At 46.5% G+C, this 16,555-nt stretch overlaps 1 protein-coding gene across 6 annotated transcripts in view; it reads right to left on the reverse strand.

Annotated features, from left to right (window-relative positions):
• LOC144734286 (dystrophin-like) overlaps positions 1-16,555 on the reverse strand; it is a 636,663-nt gene that overhangs the window by 328,827 nt on the left and 291,281 nt on the right. For all 6 annotated transcript variants that reach the window (XM_078616432.1, XM_078616429.1, XM_078616430.1 and 3 more), the window contains 3 exons: positions 16,345-16,518; positions 13,113-13,268; positions 8,453-8,623 (listed from right to left, as the gene is read on the reverse strand). In XM_078616432.1, the coding sequence (XP_078472558.1) occupies positions 8,453-8,623; positions 13,113-13,268; positions 16,345-16,518 (501 nt within the window). The remainder of the gene's footprint in view (positions 1-8,452; positions 8,624-13,112; positions 13,269-16,344; positions 16,519-16,555) is intronic.

Consider the following 16,555-nt stretch of genomic DNA (forward strand, 5'->3'; position numbering starts at 1 on the left):
ACAAAGATACTACATCTAAACCGACATGCAAATCACCTGGAGATATTGAGATGTCCTTAATTAATGCTACCAAGTGAGCTGAGTTACGTATATCTGAGGTGGTCTTACCGGTGAATAGTTGTAAGGTCTCAGACATAAATCAGGCCAGTTTGTAGGTGGGTGAGTCAATGGTGGAGACAATAGGACGAAGGGGTGTCCCTTCTTTATGGATTTTTGGTAAGCCATAAAATCTTGGGTGGTCTAGCAGCAGAGGGTTTTAGAGAGAGCCGCTTGGTTGGTTCAATTAAAGATGTGGAATCAGTGATGATGTTGTTGGTTTTTGTAACCAGGTGGTTGGTTGGATCTCTATTGATTTTGGTATAGCTACCATCATTCAGTAGGGCCTAGATGTTGTTGTTGTATGTGGTTTTGTCCATGATGACAGTGGCATTGCCCTTATCGGCTGAGAGGATGACAATGTCATCTCTCCTTTTTAGTTGAGAAAGCTAAAAGCGCTCATCCTTACTGATGTTGCTAATAGGTGTCTTAGCGTTTTTGAGGATTTTTAAGCTCACTTTAACAACCTCATCCCAAAAAAACACTTACATTTTTTGGACTGAAACGGTTAAAACAAAGTAGCAGGATCAATGTGCTGATGCAGCAGCAGCAGAACAATAAACTGAAGTTGAGTCTGCCATTGGAAGAAGTTGCTTAAAAGCCTCGTAAACAAGCCAGCTCATTTGGAGTACTGTCTCAATTAAACCTAAAAGCAAAATTGCTATGTGACCTGACTACCATTAACAACAGCCTCACCTCCAAACCCTGTCCCCCGCCTGTTATAATGCAATTATGCTCTCAGCGTGGTAGCTCATTAAATGAAGAACTTTCCATTGGGAACTCTGAAGCTAGCAGTGTATCGCCTTGTGTTAAGACAAACATCGATTTAACAGGCCTCTGTATCCGGACTATGGCCACAGATATTTGATGCCTTTAGAAATAATCGCTCATCGCATGCCAATCGAACAGAGATGTTGACACCTCAGAGCTACAATGTGACCAAACAGAATTACTCTTTTTTTTAAGCAGTCATAGCTAATCAGGCTGAAACCATCATCCGCCTGTAACACTTGAAAACTAAGTTTAATCATGGAAGTCTGAAGCCCGGATTCAAACCCAGGCTCTCAGCAGCGCCGGCTAGAGTGCCCAAACACCTGGAAACACTCGGTCAACTCGTCTTGCACATCATTTCGCGCTGAATGGCACACACTGGACATGATACACGGTGTCTGGAGATGCTCTGCCGCAGAAATGCCAATGCCCATCGGCAATTGTGATGCAGTTGGCCATTCGTATCCTGCTCATGGCTCGGAGATTGTACGTAAAAAGCATGAGAGAGAGAGGAAGTGCACCGTGGAACTGTGACAGATTGGTCATGAGTTCAGCCTCAAATAAAAACGAGACATGCAAAACTCATGATGCTTAAATGACTTGTGGTGGAGGTTCGAAAAAAAAAACCCAGAAAATATACGATTGGCCTCTGTTTACTCGATGGAAGATTCCACGGAGAAGTGCATAAAGAGATGGGTTTAATTTATGGCCCTTAATTTATTGCGGATACTCATTAGCATGTGTTTTTCTACTCTGTGAGGACATAACACTGACATTTTGCTAAGTATATATATATTATACGAATGTTCAAACTTTTCTGCCGGCAGGATGAATGGGTAAAGGTTGCAGAAAGACAGGCACTTAAGAAAAGCGAGAACAAATAAATGCATGCCGTACATAAAGATCATTACGCAAGCGAGCAAATACAATGAGATATGGACACGCAGAGGCATGCCGACTTTGGTATGAAGACGAGAAAGGGGGTGAGAAATGAGAAACGATGAAAAGATAGACGAATCTACACAGGCGGAGAAACGTGATGTTTTAGAGAGCGCAATTTAAAACGTGGACAATAAAACATTAGCATGAAAAGTGACAACACAGGGGCAATTTACACGAGGGAACAGACTAAAGTAGGAATGGAGCTTCCTAAATGCCGAGTCTAATCACGAGGCGGCAGTCGGTAACAAGCAAAGCATCGTCGCTTTAATAGTCAGGACAGCATGACATATTTGTTTTCATTTATGTAACCAAGATGCTTCATTATGCGGTGTTAATAAACAAGGAAAAGTATAATCAGTAATGATTATTGTATTCGTACATTTAATTAATAGCACTACATTGTCTATGCACCAAGAGGTCATATCAATTAATGTAATTAGTTTTTCTGGTAAAAATAAAACTCCACATCGTCTATTCGTGTGACCGTAAGGCAGAGAAGAACATAATTTACATTTATAGATAATTTTTTCCCATTAATGAACACTTGTAAAATAAATTACCTTGAAGTTATATTTGCTCTGGAATTGCGTACATTCTTACATGGTATAAAATATATTATTGTTAAATTATAAACCACTGCAAATGACTGTTCAGACAAAGTTCCAAAGGGTTCTTATTATTGAAGCCTTTTTCTCCATCCGCTGCTGGATGAAGGCCTCCCCACATCGTGTCATGGGGATTGTTTGACCATGCTTCACCATGCAGGTCAGTGCGGGTTGGTCAAGTGGGGTGGGAGCTGTAGCATGTCTGGTTCTCATCACTGCCTGGGGATCGAACTCAGGTCGCCAGGTTCATGTGGCTCAGTGCATGGACCAATGCACCACAGCTTTGCTCTAGTTATAAATAAAGGCAAACGACCAACATACAACAACATTTGATCGACAAAACACAGGTCTTTCTGGATCAATTCGTCCTCCCTGTGAGGTTTAATTAGGGTAAAACTGTAACTGGTTTATATTTCAGCGAGTCTCATCTGGAGGGTGTTGCTCATCAGTCAATGCTCCTGGGGTAATGTTGATGTTATGGGCAAGAGACGCCCACCAACGCCGTGCCAAATGCAGTAAATGAAAAGAATAAATTTTGTCCCAAAATATTGGCAATGTAATTTGCCCAGCAATAGTTATCCACTTTATCGTACACGTGCCTAGCGTGCGATGATATGCTACCGACCGTAATCGACAACGCTGGATTTCAACTTGAGTTAACTAATGTCGAAATGGAGTACGAATACACAACTGTAAACGTTAAAATACATTCACTGGCTAGGCAAAATAATTTGCGTTAAAAACACTATTTTAGAAAGTGAAATTCGGGGCGGGGGGGGGGAGAGAGTTCCACCCCCCCTCCACTGCCCGCATCAAACTGAATGTCACAGCACCTCAAGGCATCAAGAGGTCGACGCTCCAATCAAAATCATCATCTGTCATCTGCCTCTGTCTCTCCCCACTCTAATGACCCCTTCAGGCAGAGATACCCAGCACCGTGCAAGGTCAATGACCCAAGAGAAAGCAAGTCCTCTTCACGCCGAATTCACAGCGTCGGTCGTTTTGTTAACGAGCCACCAACGGCAAAGTCATTAGGGGCCTGCGTCAGCCTAACGCGACGTTTAGATGGAGGCAGCTTGGTGTCTCTAGATAGGAATTTGGCGAGGTGGGTTGCATTGTGAGTCGTAAATTGCCACCCAAGCTTAGTTTACAACCCAAGGTGCTGGTTCAACTCCCGTACGTGGTCATTCGAGTGTAGAGCGTTGGGCGTAGAAGTTGGCGACAATGCGCCCTGGACCCGGCAACCTGAGCTCGATCTGCGGCCGCGGCAATGCCCTCCCTTTAACAACCCGTAGCAACCAGGTTGCTGAAGTATGGTCAAGCACCTCCTATGACCGACAGACACAATTGTATTGAAAAGAGCCGAGAATTATTTTGTACATAACCGGTGGAAGGACCCCTGGTTAGGCGATGGACCCCTCCCCCAACATCCCACCTCTCCATCCTGGGTGCCGCCCTACCTCCCCCAAGAACATGACAACCCCCAGGGGAACCGTCCCCATCACCACCCACAGGCCTAACCGAGGTACTGTACAAGCCTGCCAGAGTACATTCAACAACAGCCGCCGTTCGCCACGAAGCGGTGGTGACGTCGCCACAGCCCTTGTGCCAGGCTAGGTTGCACGTTGGCACCATGTGAAGTGTTGAAGGATCGCTGACAGGAGGTCATGGGACAGACCCGGGTGCCGTGGGTTGACTGAGACGATTGGTAGATGCACCACTTGTGCTCCCTACTAAGCCAATTTCCTGCGTTTGAGCCAGCCGGAGCTCTGTTGGTTGTTGTGAGCATCGCTCCTCTGCCCTCAGCTATTGTTGGAGGGCGACTACCTCCAACTGCCCAGTATCATCCTTAATGGGACTTCTCCACAGAGGCCTATTTTGACACCGCTGGTACCAGCAATCAGCCCATCTCTTCTGTAGCCCATGCTGTGCCCATTTAACCCCCCATATCTAGCCAAACAGAAGCTGCCTGGGTGTGCAGTAGTTTGGGCATTGGGGCATCATAACCGAGCAAATACAGCCTCGCCTGCCTGAGGTAGCTCACTGATGGATGGTGTCCATATCTTTCAAGAGCAGCAAAATCTCCAATTACTTCTCAGAGTGAGTAGAAATTCCCAGATCATCATCACACATAACACAGTTGACCAATAGGAAGTAATCTATTGACCTCACCCGGGCATTGAACAGGTTCCCATTGTATGTGTACCGGATGGAAATTCCTCTAGTACAGCCAACGGAAAGCTTTTTGAACGTGGTAAAAGATGTTTCAGATTGTAAGAGCCAGAGGACATGCCCGTTGCACCGCAAGGTCAATAGGGAATGGCGCTTGACTCACGGCTATGCAACTTCACCCGGGCCTGCCCACCATTACGAAGGTCCTTAATGATTGTGAGTAGAGAGTCAGAGATCCTAAAAGCACGAAGAACATCCCAGAGCCCTGACCTGTTGATGATGGTATCAAAGACCTTGACCAGGTCAATAAAGCAGGGCTGTAGGTCCATTTGAAATTCCCTTCACCTCTGCCATAGCAGACAGACACAGAATATGGTGTTTGTGGAGTACCGCCCCGGCCTGAAACCACATTGGGGCTCCGCAAGCCTCCCCTCAGCGTGCTTGCTAAGGCAATGTTGAAAAATCCTTGCCAGGACCTTTACCGACGGTCCCTCTTCTAGAAGGCGGGGACCACCATCATCCTTCCAATCCTGTGGAACCTATGCTGTGATCCTGACAGTTGTAATAACGTTATAAAGGGCAGCATGCACATAATCGCTACCCTCCCCTAGCAGTCCGCTTGGGAGATCATCTCTGTCCGGCGCTTTTCCTGGCATCATACTGGATCGCTCTCTGTACTTCCTCAAAAGGTGGCACATCAGCCAGCCACTTAAAGGCTATTTGCTCAAATATTATCTGGGCTGAGGGATTTCTCCTCCCCAAGACCTCGGAGAAATGCTCAGCAAACCTGCAGGCGTTCTTGGGGGTTGGAGATCAGATCACCATTGTTTCCCGTAAAAATGGCAATAGATGTGGTGCGGTTACTATATTTTTTTCAGTAAAGAGTGATTTGTGATCGCAAGCTACTCAGGCATTTTCCATCACCTCATCAACCCACGACCACCACTCATCTTTACACACTGCCACACGCCTCTCCAGACCTCCGAACGAAGGCCGCGGTAAGCCTCCTCATTCTCCGACGTGGGATGTTGTACATACGCGCACACACAAACACACACACATGTTTGTGTGTTTGTGTATATCGTTACACCGTGGGCTCGTGGCTACCTTCCCGGCACAGACACCTTAGCAGATATAGCTATCAATCTGACTCATTACGGAGCACAGGTAAAGTGAATTTATTTCCAGCCATATTTCTTCTCGACAACTTCAATTAGTTCTCATTACCAGCCCTCCCCCACTGCCCTCAATTCACGTGCCGCTTTCAGGTAATTACAAACTTTCCCCGAAACACTTTGCTTCACTCAAATCAAATTAGTCCAGCCAAGGAAAAAGAGATTTCCCCCCCCACCCACTTCCTTTCTATCACAGACCGCAATTTAACATAATGCGTCCATGACGAAACCCCACAGAGAGGATTTGGGAGAGTGGGACATTTTTTCCCGTAACTTTATGAGGCCTGTAGCCGAAGGAGACAAACCTTATCAGGCAGAAGGGGCTACACAACCGCTGCAACCGCGCTGACATTCATGAACTATTTTTTGATTAATTACACCATTAAATTCAAAGTTCACATTACCCCGCTCGCTGTGGTTGCCTAATATAGCTCGCAGCATTGGTACATGCGTGCACAATAACACGAGATTTCGACGCAACTCAAATGAAACGTACATGCTAATTGCATTGTTGACCTAGTTTAGGTTTAATTAACATGTGTTGCGACTATACCCCAGGGACTTTTTCCTAAGGATTCAAACATGCCTGGCTGATATTGCCCTATAACAATGTAAAGGTGTTTTTTTTTTGTCAACAGATATCGCAACAACAATCTGTTACTTCGCAATTGCACCTCGCTAATGTGTAGGATAATTATTTTACATTAATTGTTTTTGCAGGTCAGCCAAGTATAACCGGGCGACGCCTCTGATTACATGCCGTTATTAATTTTGTTCGCGAATAACAGTGAGAAAACGGGAATCAACAAAAGTGGTTGAGTGGTTCCTTTTCCGCCAACGATGACGACAAGCGAGTGGACGTCGCCGAGCGTGACGACGACGATTTAAGACAACGTCACGATGGACCCAGGCGCGACCGACTGCGACGACGCGCGATTCACGACTCGCAACGAAGGCAATTTTAGTGGCGTTATTAAAGACTGCAGCGCACCGAGGAGCACCGAAGATTGTAATTTGCCTGCATGTGAAAAGTTTTACCGAGTTCACCGATTGGATGATCTTATAATATGGGGAGGGGGGAGGAATTGCACAGCCCTCGCACCAACATTTAATAACTCAATGGACTAAATGTTGGACCGCTTTAGTCGACCGGGTTAACTGTTTCCCATTCCGATGATGTACGTGTACGTCATCAGTTTTTTTCTTCCGATTTTCTTCCGAACAGTTTGGCACCAGCTATCATAGCGTGCGGTCGTATCACTACGGTTCTCTGCGGTGAGTACAATGTTTCTAAAAACAGCGGCACTACGCCTCTCTAAATAAAATTAGCACTGAACTGCGTTGCGCGTTCCGAGATTCAGCGGTGAACCGGACACCCACCCTGCAACTTGCAGAGGTCTCGGAACGGGAAAAGGTTAAGAGAGTGACTGAATGTAATCCAGAGGCTAAGACTTGACGAGAATTCCACATGTTGTCATCGACTAGACTAAGCCTCCGACTAAAATAATACATTCTGACTAAATTAACGTTGTTATGTGCACCGTACGTGAGAGTTATACAACCAAGCTGCTTTAATTTTTTTTTTCCCCAGCAGATTCCTTGCTTCGCAAATGAAGTGTTAAATATTTATAAAGGCGGAAGGCAATGTCTTTTCAGCAACGTCGGGTTTACATTTCCTTTCCAATGCATCACTCTGCATTGCCACTGCCAGCTGGTAATGTTCACCAGACGCCAGAGCGGCAGCTACATAATAAAATTACAATTTGGATTCATACGGGGTGTCTAATGCGACCACATCTCAAGATGCCCTGCAAAAAACAGCAGGCCGTATTTGTTTCATAAAGGGAAGCCACTCGATCATAGGAAAGGGGAGAAAAGGTAGGCCTTTAATCCTGGACTTGGAAATGGACAGGGAGTCAACAGCAGGGATCGTTGTGGGGGTACAGATGTACACTAAGGGGGTAGCAGAGGAGAATGAGAGACTGCCCACTGAGTGAAGGTTGTCTGCATGTATGTTGAACTTCGTTTGCACCGTACGTAGCCAACCGTGATAACCGGAGGTTGACCGAAGGCTTTGATGGAAAGCTTTCATTGCTGGAGCAGACTAGGGCGGGGATGAGAGGGGAGAGGTAGACAGGGAAGAATCCACGGAGAACGCTGCAGATGATGGGTGCGATATTGAAATGTGTCCAGGAAAGGATTGGCAGGCAGTGGAGGGATTGGATTATTGAGTGACATGGGGTCTCGCTTCCAGGCGCGAGTGATGATTTTAACGCGTCCGACTTCAGCACCGAAATAAAGTGTCCCAACGCTTGCGAATACTTTTCAGCGATCCTATAGTGGTGTTCATCTTTCTTTATCATTGCAAATAAGTGCCGATTTTACTGAACCCAGAAAGACTGTGGATGGAGCTGACCCTTGACCATGATTTGAACCCAAGCCCCACGGACTGCAAGATGAGCATTGAGCCACAGTGCTGCCCAGCCGGACAACACACTAAGCATAGGAAGCATAGAAAACCCTTTGGGTTACAGGAATAAAAGAGATAAAACAAACCAAAAAGAACACAAAAGGTGGGCACAGTAAAGGCAAGGCCCAAAAAAAAAAAGAAAAAACCCAATCCATTCTGGCTCACAAACCATCGAATGGGCGCGTTTGCGAGCCCCCCCCCCCGACCCCACGCCCCCTCACCTGACTCCAGGCGAGCTCCGTCTCCAGGCTCTCGGGCATTCCGTCCACGGCGGAGCGGCGCGTCAGCTCCGAGTCGGTGGCCGCCAGCCAATCGGTGAGGGCGGCGATCTCCTTCCGCAGCTTGCGCGCCAGCTTGAGCGCCTTCTCCAGATCGCTCTTGCTGTCAGTCACCTGGTACGCGCCGCCACGCCACCGAGAATCACACGACGAGGCGACAGGCACACGGGCCCGCGGCAAGCGTGGCGCCTGTGCGAGACATTTCGTCGGTCCACTGCTGGATGAGGGCCGTGCGTATCGAAATTGCGGGTCGAACCGCGGGGCGAAGGAGCGGCTCTCTCCGTGCGATCCGAGGTGGGTGACGTGCGCCCCGTGGCTTTGCTAGGTTTTGTGCGATTTCCCGAGCCGTGGGTCCGGTGGATTTAATCGCGATCCACACTCCCCGCGAGGCGAATTATTATCACCCGGCGCCCGACGTCACCACCAGCCACTTAATTCCACGGCAGTTTGGCAGATAAGCCCAAAGCTCGGTGTCAAAAAATGCACTTTTCAAAATGTGCGCACGTGCCTGCGTGCACTAACACGTGCGTGCGTGCGCGTGTCCACACACAGCCCCCCTTGTCCATCCACTGCTGGACGAGGGCTTCGCCGTACTTTGCGGGTTGTAGATGATTACTTCACCATACTGCACCATACTCGTCAGTGTGCATTGGTGGAGGCGGGCAGCACAGATGTTGGATCATGGTACAGTACAACAATGGATGTTTATGCACTGCCTCTGTCGGCTCACAACGTAGCACGGCAGCATGCTGGTGGGTCGTCCACCCGTTCACTCTCCATGCTCAAACCTGCTTAGCTTCCGAGATGTGACGAGACCGTCGTGCACTCTCGGTGATTTCAGCATCGGCAATGTGGCGTAAACTGCCTTAAATTACTGGTTCTGGTTGTTGTTTTATAACTCCCAAAGACTTTTGAAAAAAATAACAGCGTGAAAGTGTCACAATACTCAACTGAGTGTTGGATTGTGGTTATCTCTAAGTGTATTGGACAATTCCATATTCCTATAATAGATACCGATCTCTGTGTAGAAAAACCGGTCAAGACCTCCGACAAAGTGGGACTCAAAAATGTTCCATCTGCCCAAGGACATCACTTAAACACGTACGTTTGGTGTCTGTGGCCAACCACATGTTTACTGTTATTCTAAACGTGCAGGCACTGGTATTGTAAAACATTAAAAAGCGACATTGCAAGGCTGGAAAACTACGCTGCATGACAGAACCATCTGGAGATCTAGGGTCATTGGCGATTGATAGGGAGGCGGGCCGTATGTGACCACTGCATCGGCTAAACAAACACACGCTTAGGTTCAGCAATGTTGCGAGAGCCACTGCGATACTGCTTCATGCACAACTCGAGTGTTCATATCGAGGCACAGCCATTGTGTGCGGTTGCAACTGTCATTTTATATAAATGTTTTTTACAAATCTGACTTTTTCATACATCTCAATCGTGCTTTGCCACACTTACTTCTAAAGCCCAGCATTTGTTCTCCTCCACATATTTGAAACATTTTTTGCGCATCGCTTTTTTTCTAACTGACAATTATAAACAGGAAGCTCACATATCTGACCTGGTCAAGCACCGCACCTACACACACCTCCGTCGCCAGAGAGTTGGATACCCGACGTTGTGTGTCTGTCTGCCAGGCGGCGGCTCGCTCGGAAGAGCGAGCGAATATCAGTCGGAAGCTTGCAAGTTTAAATCCTGGTTGGGAGTTTAACTCAGCCCACCATCAAATCTCCAGGGTCCATGAAACAGAGGTCGCAAACGGGTTTTAATTCCTTACCCGTACCCGTACCCGGCCGCACCAGGGTCGCAAACGGCTACCCGTACCCGTACCTGGCCGGGTACGGGTAGCCGGGTATCGGGTAGGGTACGGGTATCGGGTACCCGGTTGCGACCTCTGCCATAAACTGGCATTGCCACCACTGGCTCTGGGATGTAAAAAGGAGATAAGCAGTGCCTTCGGAGCTCATGTGTATAGTATGTTGAACAAAGATAAAGATCCCCCAGAAATAAGAATAGGTTTTACCCTTTCTGGCAATAAAACAGGAGGTGTTAAGATGTTCAAACACCAAACAGAAGCCTTCTGCAAGGAATCATGTCTGCAATAACCACAAATACTTGTGGCGAACATGCAAACAAAAACATGCTCTGGTAATATATATGTGATGTTTGAACATCTTAACACCTGTTTTATTGCAAGAAAGGGTAAAAACTATTATTTTACTTTGATACTGGCAAGAAAGGTCCCCCATATAGTCTCCAGACTGTTGGGGTAAGTGCTGTTAGCGAGCACCAATGAAGGCCAGCATGGAACGTATGAATATATGTTTGTTTGTTGAACTTATTTCGCAACGTGCGTAGCCAACCGTGCTAATCAGGGGTCCGGAGGGAGGACAACAAACTAAACACAAAGAGCAGTTCTAAAAAAATTTGTTTTTCAATCTAGATTTAAAAGTGCATAGCCCCAGTGGCTTCATAATTTCGAAAAGAAGAGCGTTTCAGACGGCCGCAGAAGCACATCTGAAAGCGCCGTGCAATGCGGTAACCACCGCGTTTGTTGGAGGGTTTAGCCAAAAGCGGCGGCTGTTGCTGCGTGGGTATCTTTGACTTGTTTGGACGCGTATCTGCAACGAGTGCAACGTGTCTCGCGTGTTCGGTTCGCAACTCAGTGCGAGCACTCGTGATGATTGGCGGTGCTTTCGCAAGTGTGTTCCCATTCATGCGCCAAGTGCCCCATCTACTGTTTACTCAGAGCATGCATTTTCCCTGAGTACTTAATAAGAGGGAGAGAGCACGTTCAAACACACTGTTCCGTGTGAGATGCAGCACTAATTCTGAAAATTGTGGTCCCATCGGTAGCACCATCGATAGTCAGACCCCAGTAGCCAAAAAATCCTGTAATTAACTTCCTTGCTGCCAATATTCGTTCCGCTTCTCACCTTTGGGTGCTGATGAATTTCCAGACGTGCAATTAGTCAACCACAACATCATTATAATAATGCCGTTGTTTCTGAGAAACCCATACAGCAGCACATTTTGTGTGTGTGTGTGTTTGTATCCTTGGTGAATAGGTTTTTGTTGTTGTTTTGTCAGAAAGTGTGTTGAGATTCACTTTAATTAGGTCCAAAGGGACGAAATATTAAAAGAAAAACACTAAAAAAAATTGCGAAAAATAAAGACAACTCTTGTAAATCATTGTGACACGACCGACAGCTTCAAAGGCTTCGGCGGAACAATACGAGCATATCCAGCTTGTGTCAAAACCTGGGATAAACAAACCCGTACATTTTGAAATCCCCACTACAGTATAATTATACTTTCATGCACGGTGGACTCAGTAATGTGTAAACAAAACATTGTTCATGCTTAAATGTGACACATTGGCACCTACAGGTGTAGCACAGGGAGATGAACGAAATGAATGAGCACCTCCGTTACATCTTTGGTGCATGCGCTTGTACATATGCACAAACAGCTAAGCTTGTAACGTGGCACGGACATCAGTTCTAACAGCAAAGGCTTTCTCTAGAGCACAAGTTAGAGCGTAGTCAGCGAATTGGTGGTGCAGCAATGCTTCGCACATTGTGCTTTGAGCTCGGTGGCCTAAGTTTGATTCCTAGTCATGGCTAACATTTATGGTGGGTGATATCTGAACTGATCCCGGCCCCCCCAAACTAACCAGTGTGGTGAGGTATGGTCAATAGACCCCCATATGACCGACAAAGTGGGGGAAGGCCGTCATTCAGCAGTATATTTACATGCACTGGTTTGTTGCATATTGCTCGCGATGATATGAACACTTGTAGAGGTGCACACACAGCATTATGGGTACCCGAGCGTGCTCTCCATCGGTGTCAGAGGGAGAACTCACGGTGGCAGGCAAAGAACGGAATGCGTCCAAGAACACGCTCACAGAGGAGATGGAGCAATGAAATCGGCACACGTGGAGCTACTCGCCGTATTATTGCATCGCAGAATCGTGATATGGCAGAAGCATGGGGAGCCATTAGTCCAGCAGCAGATTGACCAAAGCTGACGACTTTGATGGTGGAGAGTTCTATATTGGGTATTTAGATGAGGTGGGCAATATACAGTTTGGTGTAATTCCAGCCGTGCATTTTTTTTTCTCTTCAATGGCTTCATAAATGACACCTCATCAAGGACGTTACGTAATTAGTTTTTTTTTTTTAACTCTGTCACGGACGCTCTGGACCATAGAATCAGAATATGTATTTATACTGGAGGAATCTGATGAGCTATGAAGCTCTTTTTCACAGATGTCCAGTAGGGGCAGGTCAGAACGTTACAACAATACAAAAACACTAAACGAGTGCAAAATATAGGAAAGGTAATCAATTCCCCAAAAAATACAAATAAAACTAAACAATTTTAATTTTACCAGGTAAAGCCCACCGAGCGATTAGCTTCTTCTTTTTCAGAAGTGACCTGCCCACAAACGGTAGCTCAACAAAGTGGCTCATTTATAGCGGCAAAATAATCTAAACAATCTAAAGAGTTGCGGGCGCAACCGTAACAACATCAGCAACGGCAACAACCACAACGGCCGTGAACCCGGGAGGACGGCGATTGTTACCTGGGCGCCCAGATCATTGTAGAGCAGCTTGAGGGAGGTGAGCCGCTCGTCTAGTTCCTGGGGGTCTTCCGTGTGCTGCTTCTGCACGATCTGCCGCCCGGTCTTGATCACCGCCTCCACCTCGGTCTTCACCTCGCTCAGCGTCTTGTACAATTGCTGCGCGGTGAAAGAAAGAGGAAGAGTTCCGTGAGAGCGTTTGTCCCCCCCCTCCTCACCACCCCGGCCCGTCAGCAATACGCGTCGCTGTGACGAGATGTTAACTACCTCGCCTGGTATACAGGAGGACGCGGGTGCAATCTTGACCCTGACGCATGCTCTATATTTGCAGTGCGGATGCCTCTCTTTCCGTGGTTGCGTGGATTTTTCTCCGGGTCCTCCGGTTTTTCCCTCCACGTTTAGAATCAACAACACGCGTTTAGAGTATTTGGCTGCGATAAATGTCCACGTGATGATAAGCCACTTCGTTGAGATATCATTTGTGGCCAAGTCGCTTCTGAAAAAGAGCTACATAGCTCAGTGGGCCTTACCTGGTAACATTTTAAATAGTTTAGTTTTAGTTTAGTTTTATACGCCAGACGGTTATTCACGCAAGTCGAACAGGTTCTGTGTTACAAACACTCGGTTTGTAAATGGACTTAAGGAGAAATGATTAAAGAGCACAGCGGCTTTATTGAGATGTTTGTACGGTGCGATATTAATCCCAGGCACACGAGGTCCGATTCCTTGCCTCAGACAACGCAAGTGACGAGTGAGATCTGAGAGTGCTCGTAGAACCTCCAACTTGGCCTAACCAGTTGAGTGAAGCATAGTCTAGCTCGGATTTTAAATATCAAATTATATGAATGATGAATGTTTCCTCATTCAGTACTACCTAAATGCATTAATTTTATAAACATATGATATTTTTTGCGAATGCATATATATGGAATACATTTATTTATGGGAAATATTAAGATTTTGTTCCATCATTCATAATGATTTTCAAAGCTCTTTAACTGAAACAAGGAGACCTTTTGCAAGGAAACAAAGAACAAACCCAGTGATAATTATTTAGTACGGATACCTGACACACACAGCCCCACAGCAACGTGTACCATACAACAGCAATTCGGATTAAAACATTTGTCAACTGTCAACATTCATTAAGTATTTTAATGAGTGCAGTTTATTTTGTTCCAGCTCAACATCGCTTGTACGATACGGACACTCGTTCCACACGCGAGCGCGTCCCATGCTCCCCGAGCACATTTGCGACAACTTAACTGCAACAATGCCAGCGTGGGGGCAGGTCAGCAAACACTTTACCCCATTAAAAGCGTACCCAAGTCATTAAAAGTTTTGGCGAAAACTGTTTTACTCCATTAACGTAGGTGGGGGGGGGGGACGATGTCACGCCCAGTACTCTTCGGCCCGAGTGGAGCGTGACACTAAATCCTCGCGAGAGAGATGCCGCGGCCGTTTACCGAGATGGCCGGTGATGACGTGCATACGTACGTACGTGCGTATGTTGAACTTCTTTCGCACCGTGTGTAGCCAACCGTGCTCATCGAAGGTGCCGTACAATGATGTCGGATTTCACGACGTGACGTTCGTCGTTGCGGTATCGGATTCCCACAGCTCTGTATTTCGTATCTTTTCTAGATTTGAATTCTAGATTTGAAGCTTTCGTGACTGCAAGGATTCATATTCTTAGGTTTTTTCGGTAAAGTCACGTAGGTAAAAAATAAAAATTTATAAAAGTAAAATAAAAATAAAATAAAAATCACGACGTTTCGGAGGCAACACAAGCGTCCGTCTTCAGGTGGAACAGTCACAGCACGATAGCTGTATCAAGTATCTTTATCGTACTGCCGGTGTGTTTCTTGCAGCGCTGCTATTGCAAGTGAATATTACGTTCAAAAAATTAAAACTGAAAATCACGCAAAGTGAACCTGCCAAAAAAGTCTTCTAGGCATTACGACCAAAAACACTTACAATGCACATGCTGCCTGTGACCCTAAATAAGCAAACACTTAAACTATCATCATCGTCATTATGACCTAATAATAACAATTAATATAATTATGAAAACGACCAAATAATCGTCACTCCGTCAATTATTCGGAAAACATTTGGTAAAACATTAATTGAATTGCTAAAGATCAAGTTTGTTAATTCGTTTGCCAGGAAATAAACAATTTTCGAAGAACAATCGATCATCGCAATATGACTGTATCTATGAAAATGGACAACAGGATCATTGTGGATCTTACAGTATACAATTCAATCGCGGTGTGACGATCACGGCACAGCACATGCAGTCCAGAGGTCACCGGTTCAATTCAATCTCCGGGCGAGGTAGTCGAAACAATGATGCAAGTTTATTAAATCCCCCCCTCCGTCTCTGTTCACCCAGCGGCACAAATATCTACAACACCACAGTTAGCGCATCAGCGGCAGGTCGCGTGCAGTGAGGCAAAGTGTGGGCACTCCCACCTCTTTCTAAATATCTCGCCAGCATGGAAGAGTATTAAACTATTTTCTTTTGCCAGGCCCACTGAGCTGTATAGCTCTTTTTCAGAAGTGACCTGGCCACAAATGATAGCTCAACAAAGTGGCTTATCACGCGGAAATGTATAGCAGCCAAATATTCTCAATGCACGTCGATTCTAAATGTCAGAGGGGAAAACCCGGAGGACCCAGTGAGAACATACAAACTTCAAATATAGAGCAGGCGTCAGGGTCAAGATCAAACCCACGACCTACTGCATGCCAGTCGAGCCAGTTAACATCTCCTAGCCACCGTGACCAAACACCCTGCGCGGAAGTGCTCTTCTCAGACTCTCTTATAGGGGAGGCCCTTCCGGCAACAGTGGCGTGAGCACGTATTGCGGGGCTGCACTCGTACCTGTACCTGCACAGTGTCACTCAAAATCCACTTCAGACACAAAGGTCTCAAACTGTTACAGCCTCACGTCGGTTCTCTGCCGTCGCCCCCTCGGTGTGGAATCCTCTATCCCTTTGCAACATCCGCAACATCAAATGCACTCTGACTTTCAAGAAATATCTGAGGCCTCTATCTGTTTGGGGTCAGGGCTTTCGAGCAGCCGTGAACTTGGTTTCCGCGCCTCTGAGTTGTTGACTTGTCTGCAAAATCTGGCGCGTTATAAATGTCATTATTCATTATTTATTATTATATATTTAGCGTGATACATCACACGATCGCCAATCGTAGTGCAGCACCACCGCTTACCATGCAGTGCTCCAGCTGGGCCTGGGTTCCCTCCGGCTCGGCACTCGACACTTTCACGAGCGGCACCTCCGAGTTCACGTCCGTCAAGATGCGCCGGCACTCCGTCACGCGCCGGTCAAAGTCCACCGGCTTTTGGAAGAGACGGAATTTTGTCTCCACGTGCCCCAGCTTTTTCTGTGATGCAAACGCAGCCAGTCACGCGAGTCAACAA

Source organism: Lampetra planeri, chromosome 50 (genome assembly GCF_965212315.1).
Source record: "Lampetra planeri chromosome 50, kcLamPlan1.2.h2, whole genome shotgun sequence".
Lineage (NCBI taxonomy): Eukaryota > Metazoa > Chordata > Hyperoartia > Petromyzontiformes > Petromyzontidae > Lampetra > Lampetra planeri.